Source organism: Tenrec ecaudatus, chromosome 14 (genome assembly GCF_050624435.1).
Source record: "Tenrec ecaudatus isolate mTenEca1 chromosome 14, mTenEca1.hap1, whole genome shotgun sequence".
Taxonomy (NCBI): domain Eukaryota; kingdom Metazoa; phylum Chordata; class Mammalia; order Afrosoricida; family Tenrecidae; genus Tenrec; species Tenrec ecaudatus.
Window position 1 is genome coordinate 50886178 of NC_134543.1, and position 22898 is coordinate 50909075.

The 22898-nt window shown below is 46.9% G+C and overlaps 1 protein-coding gene across 1 annotated transcript; it reads right to left on the bottom strand.

Moving 5' to 3' along the window:
• Positions 1 to 1195: 1195 nt before the first annotated feature.
• On the bottom strand, positions 1196 to 21528 carry CDKN3 (cyclin dependent kinase inhibitor 3). The gene is made up of 8 exons (XM_075530593.1): positions 21423 to 21528; positions 18759 to 18841; positions 16801 to 16856; positions 16256 to 16300; positions 10437 to 10659; positions 6010 to 6041; positions 3997 to 4100; positions 1196 to 1422 (listed from the first exon to the last, which is right to left on the bottom strand). Exons 1-8 carry the CDS (start codon positions 21429 to 21431, stop codon positions 1336 to 1338), a joined length of 639 nt encoding a protein of 212 aa, XP_075386708.1. The 5' UTR covers positions 21432 to 21528; the 3' UTR covers positions 1196 to 1335.
• Between the last annotated feature and the right edge of the window lie 1370 nt (positions 21529 to 22898).

The window sequence follows — 22898 nt, forward strand, 5'->3', positions numbered from 1 at the left end:
CTTAGGGTAAACCTGTGGAGACTGAAGAGGCCTGTGATGTCCCCTCGTTAGTGCTCTGACAGTCTTAGCGCTACAGGCAGTGAACACAAGGACCCAGTGTTCATTTAGCACATACTGGGTCCGCTCGGAAGTGCTCAAACGGCACTGGTGGCGGGTTTAGAGAACTCCCTAATTGACAGCAGGAGGTGTGCGAGACAGAATCAGAACTTTGTTCACTGATCATTTAAAAATGAAGCTTTTATGTACAATTTACTTTTTTGTGTATCAGTACCTATGATTCTATTAACTGGCGATGCTAGCAAATGAAGATTGGTTGAATTGGGGGTTTCCAGTAGCAGAGAGACTGGTGCGTCTTGGATACGTGACCAAGACGGTGATGGCTGTTAAAACGAGGTGGCTTGGACTCATCACGTGACTCTCACCGACAGTTCACATGGCTGCCGGGGTAGCTCAAGGTTGAATGTGAAGAAACAAACGTGGCAGATTCAGAGCAGCGCGAGGTGGAGGGATGAGGGCAGCGGTGATGGCGCTCCGGGTAGCTGCTTCGCGACATTCAGAAATGTGAGTCAGGGAGCAGACAGAACCACTGATTTCTTATTCCCCAGGGTGATCCAGCAGATGCTGGGGAGCAGGACACTGACTGGATCAGCGGTTCTCGACCTTCCTCATGCCGCGACCCTTTAATACTGTTCTCGTGTTCTGGTGACCCCCCCAACCATAAAATGATTTTCGTTGTTACTTCATAACTGTCATATTGCTACTGTTATGAATTGGGCGGCCCCCGTGATAAAGGGTCGTTTGACCCCCAAAGGGGTCGCGACCCACAGGATGAGACCCGCTTGACGAGATGCTGGATGGAACCCCTACAGCCTGTGAGCCTAAAAACTGGAAAATGGAACCCCTACAGTCTGTGAACCTAAAAACTGGAACGAAGTTGGGGGCGGGGAGCAGGGTGGAAGTGGTTTCAGAGCAAGCTTGTGTAGCCACGCCAGCGGTCCACCCCATTAGCCAGCCACCCGGCACACAGCAGGGACAAATAGTAAAATGCGGGGCAATCATAATAAAAAGAGGGCAAATCGTTTCTCTCCCTGTGTTTTTAGCCCCACCGCCCCTGCCCCAGTAAAGCGGACTAGATCTGGCAGTGCATGTCTACCAAGTTTCCCCCCTCCCCTATCAGAGATGCAGGAGACAGGAAGTTTGTCAATAAAATCTTTAGGAATCGTTGCATATATACATTTGACATTCAGGTGGACAACTAGTGGTTTCATTGCCATACAGATCTCATTCGTGACCTTCAATTTCATACATGGTCAGATGTACACTTTATGCAATTCTTTATCTGGATACAGATCTTGATAGTGACTCTCTTGATGTCAGATGGGCAGCTAGTATGTCCCGGAACTCATGAAGATAATTATATTGCTGCAAAAAGTAAAGGCAAGTTGAAAATTAACGTTGAAGAAAGCCAGTTCCCAGAGTAGTCCCGATAATAGCAGAGAAATCAGGAACTGACACACATTTAGCTGGGATCAAATCTGACTCCCTTTGGGGCAGGAAAATATTTGAATTATAGGGAAGTTTGATCTTTAGAGAAAGCTGCAACCTTAGCATGAAAGGCCGTACATAGTGTGGGAGACCCCCCAATAAAATTATTAAAATATAAATATATATATAAGAAATCCTAAGGTAGCATGCAATTCAAGCGAACCTTTTAAAGTCCTTTTTCTTGCTGACAGAATAAAATAAAAACCCAACTACATGATGCCCTGTTTTTGTGTTTTCCCTCCTGGGGAATGGGTCCACAGGAACCCTGGTGGCGTAGTGGGTATTAGTCCCAAAGGCCAGCAGTTCGAAACCACCAGCCCCTCCAGAGGAGAAGACGGGCTTCCTCTTGTAAACAGTTACAGTCTCGGAAGCTCAGGGCTGTAGTCTTACAGGGCCCAAGGGTTGCCGTGAGCTGGCTGCGACGCCGGGGCTGTGAGTTTGCTGGGGAGGAAGTTGGGAGGGAAGGGCACCTTTGGTAGCAACTAGGAAATCATTTCCGGGTTTCTGCAAGCTTGACCGACTCCTCTTTTTTGTGGTGACATAACCCATTTGGAACAATTTTCACAGTAGACAAGACCCAAATCAGGAACAAATCCTGGCACTGATCTCGACAAGAGGAAAGTGAAAGCGTGAAATAATTTATTGGGAGCTTCCATATCTTCCCAGAGGACACCTGCCTCTGCCAGCAATCTCATTCCCTGTGCTGATGGAGAAGGCACAATTGCATTCTGCTGACTTCCATCATCAAAGACTCATAGCAGGAGGGGACACGGGACAAATGGGAAGTGGAGACTAACACGGGCCTGATTCTCTTTAAGACAGGATGGAAAAACCTATTTCTCGCTCTCTTGGACTTGAAGCAGGTGAGCTCACGGTTCCCAGAATCTCTGCAGAGAGCTGCATTTTAGGATGTGGATACAGCACAGCCTATTTTGTGCTTGACTATCTTAGAGCCCAAAGAGGGAGGCTCCTGGGTGAAGTTGTTACCGTGACCCAGCTGTGTGGCACTGTGAGAGCCCTACCCGGGGAGCCCATGGAGACCAGGGTTCTTTGAGGACCCTGCCTGATGATGGAGCCTCAGGTGGAGACAGGGTGCTTGGGAAAGGAAGACAATTTTATAAATCCACATATACAGCCACATTTGCCGATTGCAGTAAAACGATGTTAACGCTCGCATCTGATCGTTCACATTTACGGTAAGTGAAACTTCTCGGGCTCCTTTGAAAGCCCAGGTTCCGTGCAGGCCTGAGCTGAGCCTGGGCACCTACTCGGGCTACCCTGCATGTTACACTGGAAGGCCTGTCAACAGCAGGTCGACTCGGCGGACGGTGGTCGACTGGCAGTGGGACACAGCTCTCTGTCTGGCCATGGAGGGTTTGGGTGGTGGTGGGATGGCACAGGGTTGTGGGCAGGCAGGCAAGCCCGGGAGAGGCACCCAGGGGCTGGGGAAGTTGGGTGGGGAACAGGGGACGGAAGGGACCTCAGGAAGTGGCAGGCACCAGGAGGCAGGGAGCCACTGAACATCACCCCCCTCCCCAACCACCATAGGCTCCCTGGCGCAAGGTGGGGAGTGGGGGTTGGGGGGGAGGTGGGTGGCTTCTGTGCCCTGTGTTTCCCATGCTGGGCCAGGGGCACAGGGAGAACCATGGTGGGGACACTTCACAATGCTAACCGTCCCCTGGTCATTGTGGATAGAGGGGTGGCTGTCATCGCCTTGGGCAGCACTGCACTGCTCGGGAAAGTAAGTGTGGAAGATGCCGATGAGGCCCACAGCAAGGATGCATTAGCAATGGCTGAGCATTTTTTAAATGGTAGTCATTCATCTATCATTATTAAATGCCTTTGATCTAACAGGGCCTCCAGCAGATCTTTTTGGCCAAATATTTCCTGGAAAAATCACCGTTATAAATAAAACCATCACACTTTTAGAAGTGAGAGTATTCATTTCTAGGACTTAATGGGCAAAAGCAGTAGTAGATGCAGGGAGAAGAAACTAGAAAGTTTGCATTCTCTCTTTTTTAATTGCAAATTGGTTTAATTAAGAACTTTACAAGCACAAAGAATCGGACAGTTTATTTTACTCTACATTTCACCTGCCACTGGATGCCCAATAAAAAAGTAGGGTGCAGAGTAGTTAGCAATGGAACGTTACGGACCCCAACGGTAAGGTTCACCCCTAAAGGAAGGAACCTCGGCACTAGTGGAGGGAGGCTCACAGTTGGTTTATGTGGGCTCATTGGTTGGGCCTGCACATCAAGAGCACACATCTCCTCATTATTTTGTGTACAATCGTGTAAGCTTTTGCAGCCATTAGTATTATATTTAGACACATTAAAATATATAAACAAGATGGTATTTGAATTGTAGAATGCTTTGGGTTTTCATTTGCACGTGCTCTTGTTTATGTGTCACAGTGCATTTGTAACGGTCCCGCCCCGCCAGTCTCCGCACCTTTATGGTCTGTATGGCCCCCGGCCCTCTGAGGTCCCTCAGGCTGTCCACGGCTTGCTGCGGCGACAGCGTGTCAGACAGGTAGAGGAGGAGGCAAGCGGCGACTAGGAGGACACGACAGGAAAAGCAGGTGTTACTAAACAGTATGTGTCTGTGGTCAGAACATTTTGGCGAAGTTACATTTCTTTTGGTAAGACTTCGTGTTGCTGAAATTCTTCACAATGAAAAGTCTGAGGCCATTGGTGTGTTTTTGACAGGTAAATTATCTTAAATGACTGAATTTAAGTTTAACACTAACTTCATTTTTTTTTTAAACCAGCTTTACTGGACTGTCATGAGGGTGGGAGGTGGGGAAAATGAGGAGCTGATACCAAGGGCTCAAATGGAAAGTAAATGTTTAGAAAATGATGATGGCAACATATGTACAAATGTGCTTGCAACAATTGGGGTATGGATTGTTATAATTGCTTTAAGAAAAGAAAAAGCTGTAAGAGCCCCCAGTAAAAGGATTTAAATAAGTAAGGAAGCCCAGAGAAGAACTGATGCATTTAAACGGAATATTCAGAGCACCACAAGCTGCTAAAGGGACAGACAAATCTGCCTCAGAAGTCCAGCCAAAGTGCTCCCTTGGGGCCAGGGCGGCGAGACGTGGTCTCCCAGACCCTGCACGTGTTGTCAGGAGAGCTGGGCCCCTCGAGAAGGACATCGTGCCCGGTCAGGTGGAGAGGCAGCAGAAAGAGTCCCTGGAGGAGATGGCTTGACACAGTAGCTCCAACCATGAGTGCAGGCACAGAAACAGTTGTGACGATGGTGCCGAACTGGGCTGTCCTTCATTCTGTTGCGGAGACAGGGTGGCTATGGGTTGGAACTGACTTCCGACACCTGACCACAGCAAGGAGAGTAAGAACGGCTTTGTCTATTGTGCACATTTTATAGAAATGGAATTTTACAGTATGTGGCCCCTTGCAATGAGCTTCTCTCACTGAGCATGAGCTTTACGTTCATGCGTGCTGTAGCAATCCCCCGTTCCTTTTGATAGCCATCGTATGGGTCTGCCCTGTTTCGTGTACCCACTTGTCAGTAGGTAGACATCTGGGTAGTTCTCACCATCACAAGTAAGACTCAGGTAGACATTAGAATGCAGGCGTTCACATGGACCCACGTTGGAGCACACAGCTAGGGATGGAACTGCAGGGTCATGTGGGAGAGCTCACCACCTTTCTGAGTGGCCGTGCCAATCTCCGTACCCACCAGCAGCACGTGGGGGCTCTGATTTCTTTACATCTGCAGCGGCACTTGTTTGGACATTTTGATTCTAGCCATCCCGGTGGGTCCCCTTGTGACGAGGGTTTGCCTTCCCTGATGAGCGACATGAGCATCTTCTCATTGGCATACCATATTTGGAGACATATCTATTCAGATTCTTTGTCCACTTTAAACGTGGGCTAGTTGCCGTTTCATTGTTGAGTTGTAAGAATTCTTTTATATCCTAGGTACTTTTTCAGATATATGATTGCAGGTGGTGTCTCCCAACCCCCGACTTATTCTCGGGTTGTCTTCACTTTCCTGATGGTGTCTTCTTAAGCACAACGCTTTGTTTGTTTTGTTTTAGTTTCGATGATGCCCAACACTGAAATGAATAGACTTCATATAGTAGGGCATTTCGTGAACCGTTTAACACACTAGGACCTAAATTAACATACAATAATCAACTCTAGATTTCACACTTCAGTGGCCCAGGGTTATGATTTTGAAGTTCCCTCCCAACACCTGCTTGGAGGGAACATTAGAAACCCAAACACGAATGCACGGAGCCTCCTGTGCTGCTCCAGACAGACCGCCGATTCCCATCCAAGCTTTAGGAGCGCATGTGCAGGCGCTTAAAGAATCCTTGGGGTTTGAGCAGATTTATATTGCTTTATTTTATTCCCAAGTTGAGCACGTGAACTCCAGAACCAGGAGTTTATCTACCTTGAGCTTAAAAGGAAAAACAAATGAAAGTTCATTTCTTACCAAGACACGATCTCCCCAGTCCTCCGTAACAGCTGAAAGGGAAGCACAGTTTGCAAATTAGCACACTTTAACTCCATCCGACATAACAACTAAATGCTTGCTCTTCCTGCCTTCTGTGTGCAGCCCTGATAAGCACCCTGCCTTGCACATGGAGATTAACACACAGTTCTGAAACCATCAAGACCCAAGTGTGCTTAGCTTAATTTTCGGTGCCTGTCAGGATCAGGGTGGGTATGGCCCGCTTTATCATCTCTTCGGACCTCAGGACCCATAACTGAGCGGTGGACCATGTTACTTCAAAAAACTCACTGCCATCAAGTAGATTCCAACTGACCGCAAACTTCTAGGGCAGGGTAGAACTGCCCTTATGGGTCTTTCCAGACAAAATCCACGGGAGGAGAAAGCATCACCCGCCCGAGGAGCGGGGCTGGCGATTCCAAATTGCTCAACTTGCCCAGCATGTAACCCCTCTGCCCCGGAGGCTCCGCTGAACATGTTTCTAGAGACGTTAGTCCGTTTTTAACAGCTGCCATTGTTATTGCTGCAGCAACCTGTCAGCGCTGCCGACAAGGGCTACTGGGAAAACAAGCCTTCACGGAGAGGAAGGGGTTGCAACCCACTGCCCGGTTTCAATCCTGCCATTTACTAGATGTGCGGGATTTGGGGTCGTGTAACCTCTCTGGCTCCCAGCGTCCTGGTCTAAATGGTGATGTCTGCTGCATTGGTTCGAACTCATGACACCTGGTGTGTGTCTCAGAGAAATTTTCAAGACTGATCTTTGTTATTTTTTGGTTGAGGTGCCTCTGGGTGGACTTAAGCCTCCAGCCTTTTGGTCAGCAGCCAAGTGAGCTTATTGTTTGCATGACCAAGGGACACCATAGCGGGGACTCAAGGAGGCAACATTTGTGAAGGGCCGAGAACAGTCTACAGTGCATGGATGGCAGGTGGTCATTCGCTGACGTTGTCGAAGGATTCATCTGCTTGGACCCGCTCTGCCCTTGGAAGCAGCAGCGGGAACTAAACTGCCATGACAGTGAGCACATCTGAGCAGAAGGCCTCCTGAAAGTGCTTGAGGGCAAAGATGTTACCTTGACGGGGAAGGTGTGCCTGGCTATGGTCCTTTCAGGTGCCTCATAGGCATGCAGAAGTTGGACAATGAGTATCGGTGTCTAAAGGAGTGGATGCTACGGTGTTGATCTTGACCATGGACTATCACAATAAACAAATCTGTCTTGGGGCAGTGCAGCCAGACTGCGCCTTAGAAGCGAGGGTAGTGAGACTTTATCTCCTGCCCTTTGGGCATGTTCCAGGAGGAGCCAGCCCTGGGGACAGCAGCGTGCTTGGCAGAGGGCCAGTGGAAAGAGGAAGGCCCTTACCAGATGGACTGACATCGTGGCTACAAGGGGATAAAACAGCAGTTGTGAGGAAGGTGCAGGGCCAGACAGTGTTTCCATCCGTTGTATGTAGGGCCCTTATAAGAACAGCAATTCTACATAACTGCTTCTTAAACAATGGAGATTAGCCTTCACAGTTATAAAATAATTTATTTTAATCACCTGTAAAGATCCTAAAAAACTGTATTAAAAAAAAAAGAGGAGCTGGTACCAAGGGCTCAAGTAGAAAGAAAATGTTTTGAAAATGATGATGGCAACTAATGTACAAATGTGCTTGACACAATGGATGGATGGATGGATTGTGATAAGAGCTGAACAAGCCCCCAATAAAATGATTTTTAAAAAATGTATTACACACCGCCTAACTTAGAGGGCATCTTGGACCTAATTTTGTGTTGATGACTTCATGATGAACATCAATTACTGTTCACATACAGTCAGAAGTATAGGTGTGTTGTTAGGTACTGCAGATTTTGGACAAAGTGGCCCCATAGATAGAGGAGAACTGTCCAGGCTGCACACTCTGTGGAAGCAGCTCCCCAGGCCTATCGCCCACAGAGCCCGTGGACGGGGTCGAACACCCAGTGCTGTGGTTGGCAGCCTCTTGGCTGCACAGGGCCGCTTAGACAGGTGTGCAAGATGTAAGACAAAGGACTGGCCTGGAGTTCCTCCTGAACTCGCTTTCCGCACGGCGCCGCAGGTGTCGGCAGTTCAGCGAGAACCGAATCTGCCACATCAAAGCAGAGAGGAGAACTTCGTCCCTGTAAGATCAATACTGCATCCTACCTCTAGTCACCATTTCTCCTTTGTCTGTTTGGTGCACTCTTACTTATCCTTCTGAGCCCAGTTCAAGTTCATTTTCTGGAATGCCTTTGGGACCTCACAGAGACTGCTGCTCTCCCGTTTCTGCCTTGTGCAGGGCTGAATGTACTTGCCCGCTGGTGCTGTTAGCTTGGCGCTCCGGCGGGTGGCATCCACGCCATGCTCGGTATCCTCGCCATAGATGAGCACCGGTACTGGTTTCATAACGGGAGTTAAGTATCCAGTGGACCCGTGAGGATGGCCCTGGTACACAGGGGGTAGTGAAAGAAGATCACAGGTCCTGGTTCTGAGCCATCAGCTCTATACCCTTCTGCCTGTCTAGCAAGGCGGGCATGCAGTGATGGCCGAATGGAGAGAAAATTGGCTTAGTCTCAAAAGCGCTAACCTGTTGGGCCTGTGAGCACCCACACACCTCAGGACACCGTGAACACATCAGGTCAGTGAAGACTTCCAGGCACTGGATTCTCTATTTGATGGGCGCTGGGAGCAAGCACCAACATCGGCTCATCTGACAGGGAGTTTTGACAGAATCTGCCCACTTTGTTAAGTGTCCCTAAACTGAACTAGTTGGAGGGATGGAAAAATTTTTAGTGGGGGCTGCATTCAAAAAATTATTTTGGGTGATGGTGGTGGTGAGGGTGGGGGAGTTCAGAAATGTCCTGGAAACTGGGAAACCATGTTTTCACATCTATTGAATAGGCATTTTACCTATAACCACCAGACAGGTGAGCCTAAACAACTGCATATATTCAGAAAGGTTGCCTTTATAATTGGGATTAGGTGAGAAACGATGCTTTTTCTCTCCGGCTGTGGTTCTCAACCTTCCTAATGCCGCGACCCTTTCAGACAGTTCCTCGTGTGGAGAGGACTCCCCAACCATAACATTATCTTTGTTGCTACTTCATAACTGTCATTTTGCTACTGTTATGAATCAGGCGACTCCTGTAAAGGGGTCGTTCGACTCCCAAAGGGGTCGTGACCCACAGGTTGAGAACCGCTGCTCTAGAGCAGTCTGGAAAGCAGGGTGTGGGACGGTCTTCTGTCTTTATTTCCTACTGCAGAAGTTATAGTTCTCTGTATGTGAGCACCTACTTTGGCCACCAACGGGTGTGCTCCCTACAACCCGGGTGCGGGCTGGCCTGGTGTCCCCGGGCTGCAGGTTTCAGGAGAGAAGCCTGGTCACCGGATGTCTTGCAGCTACACAGTGATTTGGCCTTGCTTGTACCCCTGGAGCTCAGTGACATTACAACTTTTGCACCCCAAACTGTGGGTAACACTCCCATTTCTAGAAAGGTCGGAGCAGCTTATTCGAAGGCAAAAAGGACCCGCAGCCCCTGGAAGAGCTTCTTTCTCCTGGGCCTGGCTCTGCTCCCTCTGGGCCTCACTTCTGTCCCCTCCTGTGCTTTCTCTGCGCTGCCCTGCTGTCCGCTGCTCTTCGCCCCTTTCTCCTCCTTTTTGCTCCTCCCTGTCCTTAACCCCTTTCTCCGGAGAAAGATGAGGCGCTCCTCTCCCCTAAAGATTTACAGTCTCAGAAACCCACAGGGTCAGTTCTCTTCCATCCTGTAGCACCATGAGTAGTCAGAATCGATTGAATGGCAATGAGTTTGGGTTCCTTTGTTTTTCAACTCCTTTAATATTGCCTAAAACTTGCATACCAGCCACTTGTGTAATTAAAGCCACTGGCAAACAAATAATGACGGCCCCTTGTTAATTTGGTAGCAAATTCCTGTCACCAAATAGCATTTCTAAGATAGCTTGCTGCTTAGAGACGACTTCTTGGTTGCTATAAGTTTCTTTAAAACTGGGCTTTCTTGCTACTGGAAGACCCTAAGCAGCCCAGAAGCAGCCGAGTAAGTGAGGCGTTACTATGCAGCACAAGCGAAGCCCGCCCTTCATCCTTTTCTGGGGCCACAATTGTAACAAAAGCAAAGGACAAGCTAGGAAGGAGGGGGACAGAGTCAATACTCTGCGGTGAAAGTGTTCCCAGCTCGTGTATTGTCCTCCCTCTTCAGAGACAACAGCAGGTGTTTGAGTGCTTAGTCTGTAGTCATCTGTGCTAGAACTTTCCATGTACTATCACTTTCCTCTTTGCGAGGAACTGAATTGGGAAGCAATCCTTCGGGATTATCATCTTGATTGGGACATCGCTCATGGAGTGTATGAAAAAAGGAAAGGAGAGAGAGAAAGAGAGAGGGGGGGAGGTGGACATACTGTATTAAGGTTTTCCGGTTATTTTTAAGGCAGCTTGTGAGCTCCTCCAGTAGATCACAGCATCGGGCTATGTCGGGAGTCCCGCCATCTGGGATTGGATGATGGTGCGTGATAATCCCACGCTGCCGGTAGAGGTCCAAAAGGTTTGGGACTCTGTATTTTGACAGCTCCCCTCTGGTGCAGAAAACAAATATGTCTTGTATACCACAGCTCTTTAGTTCTTCTGCCAACAGACCAAGACACAAGCAAACATAAGCACACATAGAACAGTACAAAAGAAAATCTTGTCAGGCGGGAGACTGTAGAGTGAAATTTCTTAAGTCAACCTAAGTAAGCAACAAATGATAATCTACCAACTTGAGGTATGTATTGATACTGTTTTCAAACTGGGGTAAAAATCAAGACACTAAGCACTAATAGGAATTAGAAACATCTATGCCAAAAGGTGATCACCCCAGACTTTTTAAGTCAAAATTCTTTACACTTAACTTTCTAGATGAGTCAATTGTATGTGGGCAAGTCAACAAGTGCTGCTACAAAAATCACAGAAATCTGTGTTAAACAAAAGCACTACTTTTTGACCTGTCTACCGACAATCCCGGTCTACACGCTTCTGCAGGTGGGGCGTCTAACTCTCTGAAACTCCCGGGAGAATTCTGCATGTGTGGCTCCTTGTGGGCCTCCAATGACGGTCCCTGAAGTTGAGTTCAGGGAGGAAGAGCGACCTGAATGGGCAAGAGCAAGACCGGGCGGTGGGATGGATGGGCGGGGGTTTCCCAGTGAGACCTCACAGGAACAGCCTGAGTTTCCCGCTCTTCTCACCAGTGCAGTGTTCAGTTTCCTTTGAACGTGTCCCTAATAAGCCCGTGATTTCCCTGAGCCCACTGAGACTGAGGCGTATCTACCGAGATTACTCCTTTAGAAGTAAAAAACAAACGTCGCCCAATCTTCTGAGCGGACCTCTGTGCCCTGGAGTGAAGTGGCCCAGCCCAGCCAAGAGAAGCCACTGTTGCGACCGGATCTTGTGGATGGCATCCCAACAAGACGAAGCCACCCACTCATCACAGACGCCTGCTTCAATCCACTTTGGGGGAATAAACCCATGCGTGTACTGGACCCCCAGTGGTAAACAGTGCTTTAAAGTACATCGTAGAAGCCTCTAGTATTTCAGAGTACACTCTGGAGAAGGAATGGCAGTCCCTCGTTCACTGCACTGTAAGCCCCGCGGTGTCAGGGCCCCTGCCGTCCCTCTTACAACGACACCGCACCACAGCCTGTAGCTGCATTCTCAGGGAGCAGGTCGGGAGACAAACCACCAAACTGTCTTCAGACTGTGTGACTCTTACAACGGGGCTCTCTATACACGGGAACTGTAAGCTCCAGCAGGTGTCACTGGTGAGCACTGGGTTCTAAAGGACACAATTCTCACCAAGGCTGATGGGAGCCTCCTCCCTTTCCCCACTTCTCACCTTCAAGGAGATTAAGCGAGTTAAGTACAAAGTGCCTTGTTCATGAACCTCTAGATGCCCACCACCCAGTGTGGTAGCCGCTAGCCACTCCTGGCTCCAGAACATTTGACCTGTGACTAGTCCAAATTTAGGTGTTCTGCATGTGTGACGTACACATCTTGCTTCTAGGACTAACTACAAGGAAAGCTCCAACTGTCTCATTAATCGGTATTACACTGCTAACCTGGTGAGCTGACAATATTTCCGACCCAGTAAGGCCAATCAGATACACTACTAGAATGATTTTCATTTGTTTCTATTTTTCTCTGTTTAATGTGGCAACTAGAAACCTAAGGCTCCACATGAAGCTTCTACTTGTGCCCCTCCTTCTATTTCTATCGGACGGTGCTGCTCCAGAAGTTCTCCCAAGTTATACACTTGACATGGGCTAGCCGTGTAGTTTGCCTACCTAGCCCTCTAAGAGAGTAGGTGGCTTTCTAGGGCCTCTTGTGCACACTGGGTAGTTTCTATCCAGGAGTTTTCAAACGGCCTTTCCTAGAAAGGAGCCTCGAGGGTGGGCGATACCAAGACTTTCCCCGTCCAACACTGGCTGGGCGTATACAATGCGTGCACACACACACACGTATGTCTACATCCAAGGATAAGTCAAAGACAGAACTATCGAAGCCTTAATGAAACAAATATCAAAATGGGAAGCTATTGTTTCGGGGTGTATCCTTCGTCTAGGCCTATACACTTGTGAAGGTAGGTTTCCCATTGCTCTGCAGAATCTCCCCCCTTCGATTGACACCACATCCAAATGGCAGGTTTGCACGCCCGAGGGCCAATCAGGGCTATCGGTGGACAGGAAGGGCTTCCTGGGAAGTTCCCCCAGGACAGCTCTTGCTGCCCTTGAAGCCCGAGCAGGCACAGCGTCGAGATGGGTAAGTGACTTGTCACAACTCTCCTGGTCTTTCCCTCACTAATGCTGTTTTCAATTTTTGTAAATTTGCATAATAAAATAAGCCTATTTGATTATCCTGGGCCCTTCAACTGAATCTATCAAAACTAGCCCTGTGAGTGCCCCAAACCAGTCACTGTGACCTCTACCCTGAACTGGCCCGGTAGATCCCCTGGGGTCAGTGTTTGCACTTGTTTTTTGGAGGTACCTAAGCAAGACTAAGACATGCGCATGGCCGAGAGAGCTTGATCACTGAGACACACTCAAACACAGCTTGTTTGGAATAAACCTGTTCTTGTATGAACTAGAAACCCAGGAGCAGAACTTCTGCCATATTCTCATCCATACTTGTATGTACACACGCACACACAATTAAAAATAAAAGGGTTTGGGGGAAAATAGAAAACCCTGTTTAGTACAAAGAAGAAGCGATGTTCTAAAATTGATCGTGATTGTACAGCTCTCCTTGATGCGACTGAACAATTTAATTGTATGATACGTGGATGGAGTGCCGATAAAACTATTAAATAAATAAGCTGAAAAAACAAACACCCCAGTTTCGGGCTTTCTAAAACACACACAATTGGTATGTACAGCCATGGTTGAAATGATCTTTTATGTATGGCTTAAGCGTTGTCTGAATGCTGCTGTGGTGACAACGGGTAAGTTTTAGCAGAAAATCTTTACAAATCCTGCAAAGGTCAACTAAGTTCTTAGGCACCTTAATTTCTTGTAGAGGTATGTTAGTAAATTAATATTTCAGAAGAACCAGAAAAAGATTTTAAGATTATAGACGTAGCAATGCCATGAGGGTAGAGGGAAGGTGGGGGGACAAGGGGGAGAAAGGGGAACTCAATTGCGATGACTGATGTATAACAGCCGCCACACCCCCTTGGGGGCGAACAACAGAAATATGGGTTTCATATCTTATGGTGTAAGATATGAAAATAATAATATTTTATAATTTATCAAGGGTTCAGGAGGGTGGGAGAGGGAGGGAAAAAAGAAGAGCTGATACCAAGGGCTCAAGTAGAAAGAAACTGTTTTGAACATGATGATGACAACCTATGTACAAATGTGCTGGATACAATTGATATATGGATTGTTAGAAGAGACCTTAGAGCCCCCAATAAAATGATTGTTATATATAAAAATTAGGATTAAGAAAAGCCTTTGTTAGGCAGAATCAAGCAATATGCATATTTTAAAGTGTATTATAAGGATGTGAATATTTGTAGGCTTATTGGACTCTAGACATTCTAGATTAACTGGAATAAAACATCTCAAAAATCCACGTGAGAGATTGTTAAGCAAGTAAATTCTAAGTTGGAGCAGATCTCGGTTTAGCTGATGGACTCCTAGATGAAGCTGTAATGATGGGAACAGGCATGCACAAATTGGTCCTTCACTTTCCCCACCTTGCTGGGAGGGATGGGCAGGATGGGTTCCTAGCTCAGGTTTAGTCTGCAAGGAATTTGTATGCTCAAAGATTTGGTCAGCACAATACTAGGGGACTTTAAAAACTTCATGGAAAAGTAGAAAGACAAGAAACTGGAATTTTTCCATGAATTTTTTGAAGCCCTCGCGTACAAAAGTCAATAAAAAAGTAATGCCATATGTAGGTATATTAAAAGTTTTCTGTACCCTTCATAAACATCTCTTCACATATTAGACTAAGACTATAGTCTGAATCTTTGCAAAATATTTAACATTTTATTTGGTCTAAAAATTAGAGAAGATGCAGTTTTGTTTCTTTTGTCAAAGAGATTTTCAGAGTTATTAAAAGACAGCCGCAGGTCTGTCTAAATAAGAGGCTGGATGAACGATCTGGAGGAGAAAACAATGGACTGACAGTGTCGTGGGGACATGGGAAAAGGGGGAGGTGGAGGGAAAGGTACTGGTGTTAACAAACCCAGGGACAAGGGAACAACAAGTGATCCAAATCAGTGGTGAGAGGATGTAGGAGGCCAGGTAGGGTGTGACCAAGGGTAATGCAACCAAGAGGAATTACTGAAACCCAAATGAAGGCTGAGCATGATAGTGGGACAAGAAGAAAATAAAAGGAAGTAGTGGAAAGAGCTAGGAAGTAAGGGGAATTTATAGAGGTCTAAATAAAGGCATGTACATATGTAAATATATTTATACACGAGGATGGGGAAATAGATCTATGTGCATACTATGGTTTATTATGAAGGTAGCAGATGGACATTGGGCCTCCATTCAAGTACTCCCTCAATGAAAGAATACTTTGTTCTATTAAACTGGCATTCCATGATGCTCACCTTCCTGACACAAAGTGGGTGCATAAGCAAATGTGGTGAAGAACGTTGATGGAGCCCAGCTATCAAAAGATACAGCATGTAGGGTCTTAAAGACTTGAAGGTAAACAAGCAGCCATCTAGCTCAGAAGCAACAAAGCCCACATGGAAGAAGCACACCAGCCTGTGTGATCATGAGGTGCCGAAGGGATCAGTTATCAGGCATCAGAGAACAAAAAAGCATGTCATTGTATGCTTACCTCCAAGAAACAATCGCTGAAGAAAAATGGGTGCATAAGCAAATGTGGCGAAGAAAGCTGATGATGCCCAGCTATCAAAAGATATAGCATCTGGGGTCTTAAAGGCTTGAAGGTAAACAAGCGACCATCTAGCTCAGAAGAAACAAAGCCCACATAGAAGAAGCACACCAGCCTGTGGAATCACGAGGTGTTGAAGGGATAAGGTATGAGGCATCATCAGAACAAAAAATCTTACCCTAGTGAATGAGGGGGGGAGTGTGGAGTGGAGACCCAAAGCCCATTTGTAGGCCACTGGACATCCCCTTAAAGAGGGTCTCGGGGAGGAGATGAGCCAGTCAGGGTGCGATGTAGCAACGATGAAAAATACAACTTTCCTCTAGTTCCCAAATCTTCTTCCTTCCACTCCCACTAACATGATCCAATTCTACCTTGCAAGTCTGACTAGACCAGAGGATGTACACTGGTACAGATAGGAACTGGAAACACAAGGAATCCAGGGCGGATGATCCCTTCAGGACAAGCGGTGTGAGTAGTGATACTGGTAGGGTAGAGGGCGAGTGGGTTAGAAAGGCAGAACCGATTACAAGGATCTACATGTGACCTACTCCGTGGGGGACAGACAACAGAAAAGTGGGTGAAGGGAGACATCGGACAGGGCAAGATATAATGAAATAATAATCTATAAATTATCAAGAGTTCATGAGGGAGGGGGTAGTGGGGAGAGGCTTAAGTAGAGAGCAAATGCTTTGAGAATGATGAGGGTAACGAACATACAAATGTGCTTTATACAATTGATGTATGTATGGATGGTGATAAGAGATGTATGAGCCCCCAATAAAATGATTTTTAAAAAGACAGCATATTTCTATGGTTGTTATCAAATGACACATACCTGTATCTTTTTGGATATTTCTTCTTACATCTTTAAATTTACAACCTACAACAGGAATCAGGCAAGTGAAAAGTCAGTGTTTGTTCCCACACAAAAAGAGTCCTTATACATATGCATGGCTACGTTGGAAGATCACTTCACATGGTCCTGTCTATGCATTAATCCCATTTTGAGTCTGAATGCCACTTTGTTAGAAATATAATGACAGGGATTGAGTGATTCCAGTGGATCCAAGCATTCTTGTTTCTTTCTATGCCTTTTCTGTAGAAAGGGCTTGGCTTTAGCCTTCAGCCTCCCCTTAAGCCCACCACTGAGATGTTATGGATGCGCCTCAGCCAGAGAAGCAGAGCTGCGCCTGCAGATCTGGGAGTTTGAAGAGAGGACCTAGATGCCTTCTCCTGCAGCCCACGAGGGCTTCTCAAAGTGCCGTCCTCCAGGGGGATGGCTTGTGGAATTCTCTTGCTGTTCGCTACAGAGAAGGAGGTGCTAGCTGACAACAAAACCTGTAAATAGACCAGGAAGAGGCCACCTGCAGCCCGACCTACCTGGAAGAGCACATAAACCGAGAAACTGAGAACAATTCACCCGTGACAGGGGCAGCCTGCAAGGGAGAGACAGTGATAGGGTTGGGTTCTGTTTGAGGAAAGTAAAACTTGGAAATCAATCTAACCAGCAATCACAAAGCAAAATGTCAGCGGTAAAGATCAATGGGTTTGTCAAGTTTTTGTTGGTACTGAGTTGTCAATCATGGTGACTTAGGCTTGCAGACTAGAACTGACCCATCGGGTTTTCGAGGCGAAGCCCTCTGGGAGGCTGGGTACCCAGCTTGCTTTTCAAAGTGCCTCTGAGTGGGTTCGAGCTACCAACCTATCAACAATTAGCGAAGCACTTAACCATTTATGTCACCTAAGACTCCCATGACAGTCATAACGAGGCCTAAAGCAACAGTTTGAAACATAGATGTAACATTCGCTGTGCTACAGTTCAAGTCTTAAACACGTTAATTTAAATTTACCTCAAAGCTCATGTCTAGTTCACCTACAGCTAGTATTAAAACTCAAAAACTCACTGCCATTGAGACAATGTCGACTCCTAACAACCCTAATGGACCAGGGTAGAACTGTCCGTGAGTTTCCAAGACTGTAACTTTCTGTAGGGGCAGAAGCCCCGTCCTTCTCCTGTGGACCCGCTGGTGGTTTCAAACTGCTGACTTCGCTGGTAGCAGCCGGTGCATACCCACTCTGGCACCAGGGCACCAACAGCTAATACGAGGTGTGCTTACATCATCCTGTGGTACAAGGATGCTTCCAAGAGCTCATGGAAACGTGGAATGAAGAGATAATGGGCATTGTCTATGAACTCTTTGAAGCCCCTTGTATGTTAATGGAGGATGGTTGTGAGTCTTTCTGCTCCCATAGAAACCCGGGAGGGTTGTGGAAACCCGGGAGGGTCGCGTGACCCCGAATTGGCCTGATGGCAGAGGGTTTGGTTTGGGGGTTAGTGTTGGCGTGCTGAGATTTCTCTGCAGGGCTTCCTTAAACAGGAATCTCATTTCACAAGGTGAAAACCAGAGGTCACGCGTTTTTGGGTTTGTACCAGCTTTGGGTTAAAGTGAAGTACAATCAAGAAATCATATTCCTTGTGTGAAGGGCAGAAAATAAAAAGCAGTATATAAATAAGTTGATTTCCTCTTTTGAGTTCTTTTCAGTGATTTTGTTTTGGCAAACGGCTTGGAAGTCAGATGAGTTCTGGGGAGATGGTTCTGATATTTGAAAGGGACCCCCAAGAGGAAATGCAGAGTAAGTGCTATTTGACGGCACAATAAAAGAATTATGCTCAGTACTCACAGGACTGAGTGCCTGCTTTCCCTCTCGCTACTAGAAAAGGAGTGCTGTCTTCAGGAGGGAGGTCGCTATCCTGGGGGGTGTCAGAAAGTTTGTGAACAGAGCCCATCATCTTTTCATTTTATGTTTCCACGAACTGTTTGAAGCCCCCTGTATTCACAGGGTTAGGAGAAAACAGTTGGGGCTGGTTATAGAGAACCTGGCGTAACTATAACTTGGCAGGAGATCAGATGCAGAGACTTTTACTTTGTTGTGCCTTTTTGTGATTCTGTCTGTCGTAAGCAGCCCTCGTGATGCAGTGATGTAGAGGTTAGGGCTGGGCTGCTAACCACAAGGTCAGCAGGTTGAAACCACCGCTGTTGACCATGACATACTTGAAAAGTAACCTCATCCACAAGCTTGTTACACTGTTCTTTTGTGGTTCAAGATTAAGCTGATTTGGGTACTAAATGGGAGATCATTCTACCATTTACTGACTTAATTAGGATTTCCCGATATATAGAATCTAAAAAATCAATCGCAAAATCTATTCCTTATCACAGATAACAAATGAACCATGGAGTTAACAGGCTCTTTAAAGATTAAAATTATGAAATTAGCATACTAAATATTTTCAATACATGGACTATATCCTACAAAGATCAGGCATCTTTACTCACCATGATATCTGAATTGGAGTCTGTTCATCTTCAATAGGTTCTTCATCAGATGAGTCAAACTCACTTGTTAGCAATGAACTAGGCTTTAAAAGAAATTACTTATGTTAAATAACTAGAAAGAATATTTACACATAATCCAAGTATGTTGTTGGCTGCTGTTGGTGCCACCAAGGGCGTTCCAACCCCTAGCGACCAGAGAACCAAACACTGCCCAGTCCGGGCCGCCCTCACCACGCTCCCATGGCCAACCCCACTGTTGCAGCCACGACGTCAGTCCATTCTGCTGATGGCCTTCCTCCTTTCCCTGTGCTCTGCTATAATCTTTGTACAGCTGGGCTTTCCTGAAACGTACGCTGAGTGTACTTGCGATTTATTTAGTGATCAATCTGGAATACCAGAGATCGAATAATATCAACAATAAATTATGCTTACCATCTTATTATTCATTGTAGCTCTGTGTTGTGGGAAGAGAGTTAAAATCTAGGAGCCAAGAAACCTAGCATCTGGTCTCGGTGCTGCCACTTACTGAATAATCTTGGACGAGTTAATTCTGGATCAGTTTATTTGAGCTCTCAGCTTTTCTTCAGGATCAAATGAAGAGGTTTGTACATTTGTCCCCATACGTGTCTTGGACCCCTTCCATAGGCTAAGCTTGGGAGATGCAACAATTCATAGGACAAATTGCCCACGTTCAGTATAGCCAGAGAGTCAGATGTATGCACAGGCTACAGAAGAAAGTATAAGTGTTATAATACTTATTATAAACTATGTGCTCTGGAGCAGAGAGGGAACAACGGACTGTACAGAGAAAGCTTTCCAAAAGAGATGTTCTAGTTGGAGACTGAAAATGAGAGGGCCTGTGCATTCAGCAGCTGTGATAGCAGGGCGGAGAGCGCGTGAGATGAAGCTACAGCAGCTCTGCCCACCCTGTTGCCCATGAAACACCATACTCACACCTCGCAGCTTGGCCAGGGGAGTTCAAGTGAATGACTGGACTAGAGTTAGAATTCAATCTTGAAAGGCAGCAAAACTAGAAGAGTTCTACACTCCATGCTGGAGTTTTGAAGGTTCAATAAATGACACACCTTTCTCCCACTCCCTTGTTGGAACCACTGGTGAGATAATGGAGCTGCAACTGGAGAGCCACATGTATTGAGGGGTGCCAGCGGATGATGTAGCTGTAAAACTATGACCAATCAGGTTGCCAAATCTTAAACCCAGCAGGTGTATCCACCCAATTGCAAGCAGAGGTGACCAGTCCTGAGTGGCAGGGCGCGGGCAGCCCCTCTGTGGATTTGTAGGAGCCACATGGCTTTATTCACTCTTTCCCTGTTAAGTGAATGAAGGGGAGGTGCAGGGAGAGGCCACCAGCGAAGAGCAGCTGACATCTGTGCACCTGGCAATGGGGATTAGCACCTGGGATCAACTAATGGCCTTTCGAGCTCTGAAGTTCATATTCTGTCACAGGCCTGTTTGTTACGAGATCACAGGGCAGAACCAATTTAGGCTGTGGGGGCCAGTTGCTTTAGAGCAGCGATACTCAACCTGTGGGTCTCGTCCCCGTTTGGGGGGCGGTGTCGAATGAACCTTACACAGGGGTCGCCCAAGACCATTGGAAAACCTATTTCTGATGACCTATCCTTCTCTAGGCGGGCCGCCCACATGCAGATAGGCCCACATAAGAGTACCCTGCGTGAAGACTGTTACCCATGCTACACCATGCTTCCAGACAAAATTTCATTGATTTGTCATTAGAACTATTTCATAATATATAATTACATATTGTTTCTGTGTTTAATCACTATGCTTTAATTGTTCCATTTGTAACAATGAAAAGACATCCTGCATATCAGATACTTATATTGCGATTCATAACAGTAGCAAAATTACAGTTATGAAGTAGCAACGAAAACCGTTTTATGTTTGGGGACCACCACACCATGAAGAACTGTATTAAAGGGTCGCGGCATTTGAAAGGTTGAAAACCACTCTTTAGAGCGACCCCAAACCCAAATCTGACCGTTCAATAGCTTGGTAGTAGGGGTCAGGAGTCTGTTTCAGTGTCTTTTAAGTAGGATTCAGGATCATTCCCCTAGGCTTTCCCAGCTAGGTGGAAAGTTTTGCTCTGCAGAAACTGCTATTTAGTGATTTAGAAGCACAAGGGGGAAAAGAAGCTGTACCATGTGGGCCGGACGGTCGGTGACAGGTATGGCAGAGTATTGGACAACGTTTCCCTACCCTGGTGATGACTGCTCCCCAGTGGGTGCAGAGCAGACCTGGACCCTTTCCGAGGCAGGGCTACGAGACGCCCCCGGCTACTGACACCCTCTACGCCCCTCGGTTTCCTCCTGAAAATGGGAGCTTAGTTCCCCCTAGAAAAGCTGTCTTGAGGCTTAAGGGACCCCAGGGGGCGACCGCTCACAACAGGCGCGCCAAAATTGCCCATCTGCCCTCGTCGCCGATCCTTTCCAAGGGGGCTCGTTCCTTCCGAAACCATCGCTGCCTGCTGGTCCTGGCATGAGACACCTCCCCCATCACAGGGCAGTTACGGTCCGAGCGGTGCTAGGACCAGGCCTGCGATGCCAACCAGCCCAATGACTGGCCTCCAAGCCCCTCTCGTGATCCTGGCACCTAAAACACCCGGCCCGGGCTTCACCGACTCACCGGCTTCATCGCGGTCGCCCCTCGCCGAGACCTGCCGCCACCTCCTTTGAGCAGCACGGGCGTCTCAGTCGCTGCCCCAAGCCAAACCTCACCTTCCCTCGGCTCATTGGCACATCCTTCTGGGAGGCGGGGCGGGGCATCTCCAAGAACCAATCACAGCCCGCTTCTCTTTCTTACTCCGCCTCCGGGTTCCCTGGCTCGGTGTCCTGCCTGCTCATTGGTTCGTAGTAGGCCTTTGAAAGACGCGCGGGAGGAGGGTCTGTTGAGTGTTGATTGGCTGCAAGAGCGCCCCCCTCCGGCCAGTTGACAGCGTGGAGCGGGCGAGGGGCGGGGCGAGGCGGGACGGGCGGAAGTGTTTAGAGAGCTTTAGCAAGTTGGTGAGGAGCGTTTGCTGTGGTAGGATTTCAGAGTGATACCAGAATATGAAGTCTTTGTTTCGTAATAGTTTTATTGGCATGTAATTCACATATCGTACAATTTAGTAGTTCAGTCATGTTTTTAAAAGTTGTGCAGTCATCACCACAATCAAATTTCGAACGTCATCTTTCTTGTCCTCGTTATTAGCTCCCCATCTCCCCCCAACTTCCTATGTCATCTCCCTAAGGAACTATTAATCCAGTTGCTGACTTTATAGATTTACCTAGCCTGGATTTCATACACAGAAAAGAAAAAGCAAAAACAGAAGAAAAAATCCTTCAACAACAATAACCAAACCAAACCAAGAAGAGCCTCAAAAGAAAAGAAAGCAGAACATATTAAAAGCTAGAACAAATTTAAAATAGGTCAAGAAGGAGGCCAAGTACTAAGGGGTTACATTTTGATAGAACTCCATCTGCAGCCCACTGCCCTCTCTCGGCTGGCAAGGTTATTCCCACCCCTGGTCAATGGTCAGAGGGGACTCATTGGAGGCTTAATCCACACACTGGGGACCCTGACAATGGACTTGGGGCTTTCGCTATCATCCACAGCCATTTGCAACCTGCGAGCTCAGAATTTAAGCTCTAATACCATCTCCCCCATTTTAGCGTTTATTAATTACAATCCTTGGATCACACACTGGTGTGCTTTCATGTAGTCTGACACCTCACTTAGATGACTGCATGTGATAAAACAAAGCTTTAAGACCCTCGATGATATTCTTTCTGATAGCTGGGCACCGTCTGATTTCATCACCAATCTTTGCCCCTAGCACCCATGTCTTCAGTGACCTTTTCATGAGGGCAAGTATGGAGTAGGAGCAGGTTATTAGACTTGACTAGCTATTATTAGATTAGGACTATAATTAAGGATGAGCTCAAAACCCATCCATATATCTCTGGTTTATATATGCCCCTAGTTCATTTAGCGATGCCATTCTCCTTTTATTGTGGAGCATTAAAACCACCCCTTTGCGATGTATGCTACTTAAATGCCACTGAGTCTATTCCATCCCATAATGGTTTCAAGTTGGGCTGCTGACTGCAAAGTCAGCAGTTT

Excerpts from the sequence above, each read along its gene's own strand:
- CDKN3 (XM_075530593.1), bottom strand. Across the intron at positions 10,660-16,255 it reads AAATATCCAAAAAGATACAG|AAGAACTAAAGAGCTGTGGT; the intron begins GTATGTGTCATT and ends GTCTGTTGGCAG. Across the intron at positions 1,423-3,996 it reads GGGCCATACAGACCATAAAG|CAATATAATTATCTTCATGA; the intron begins GTGCGGAGACTG and ends TACTTTTTGCAG.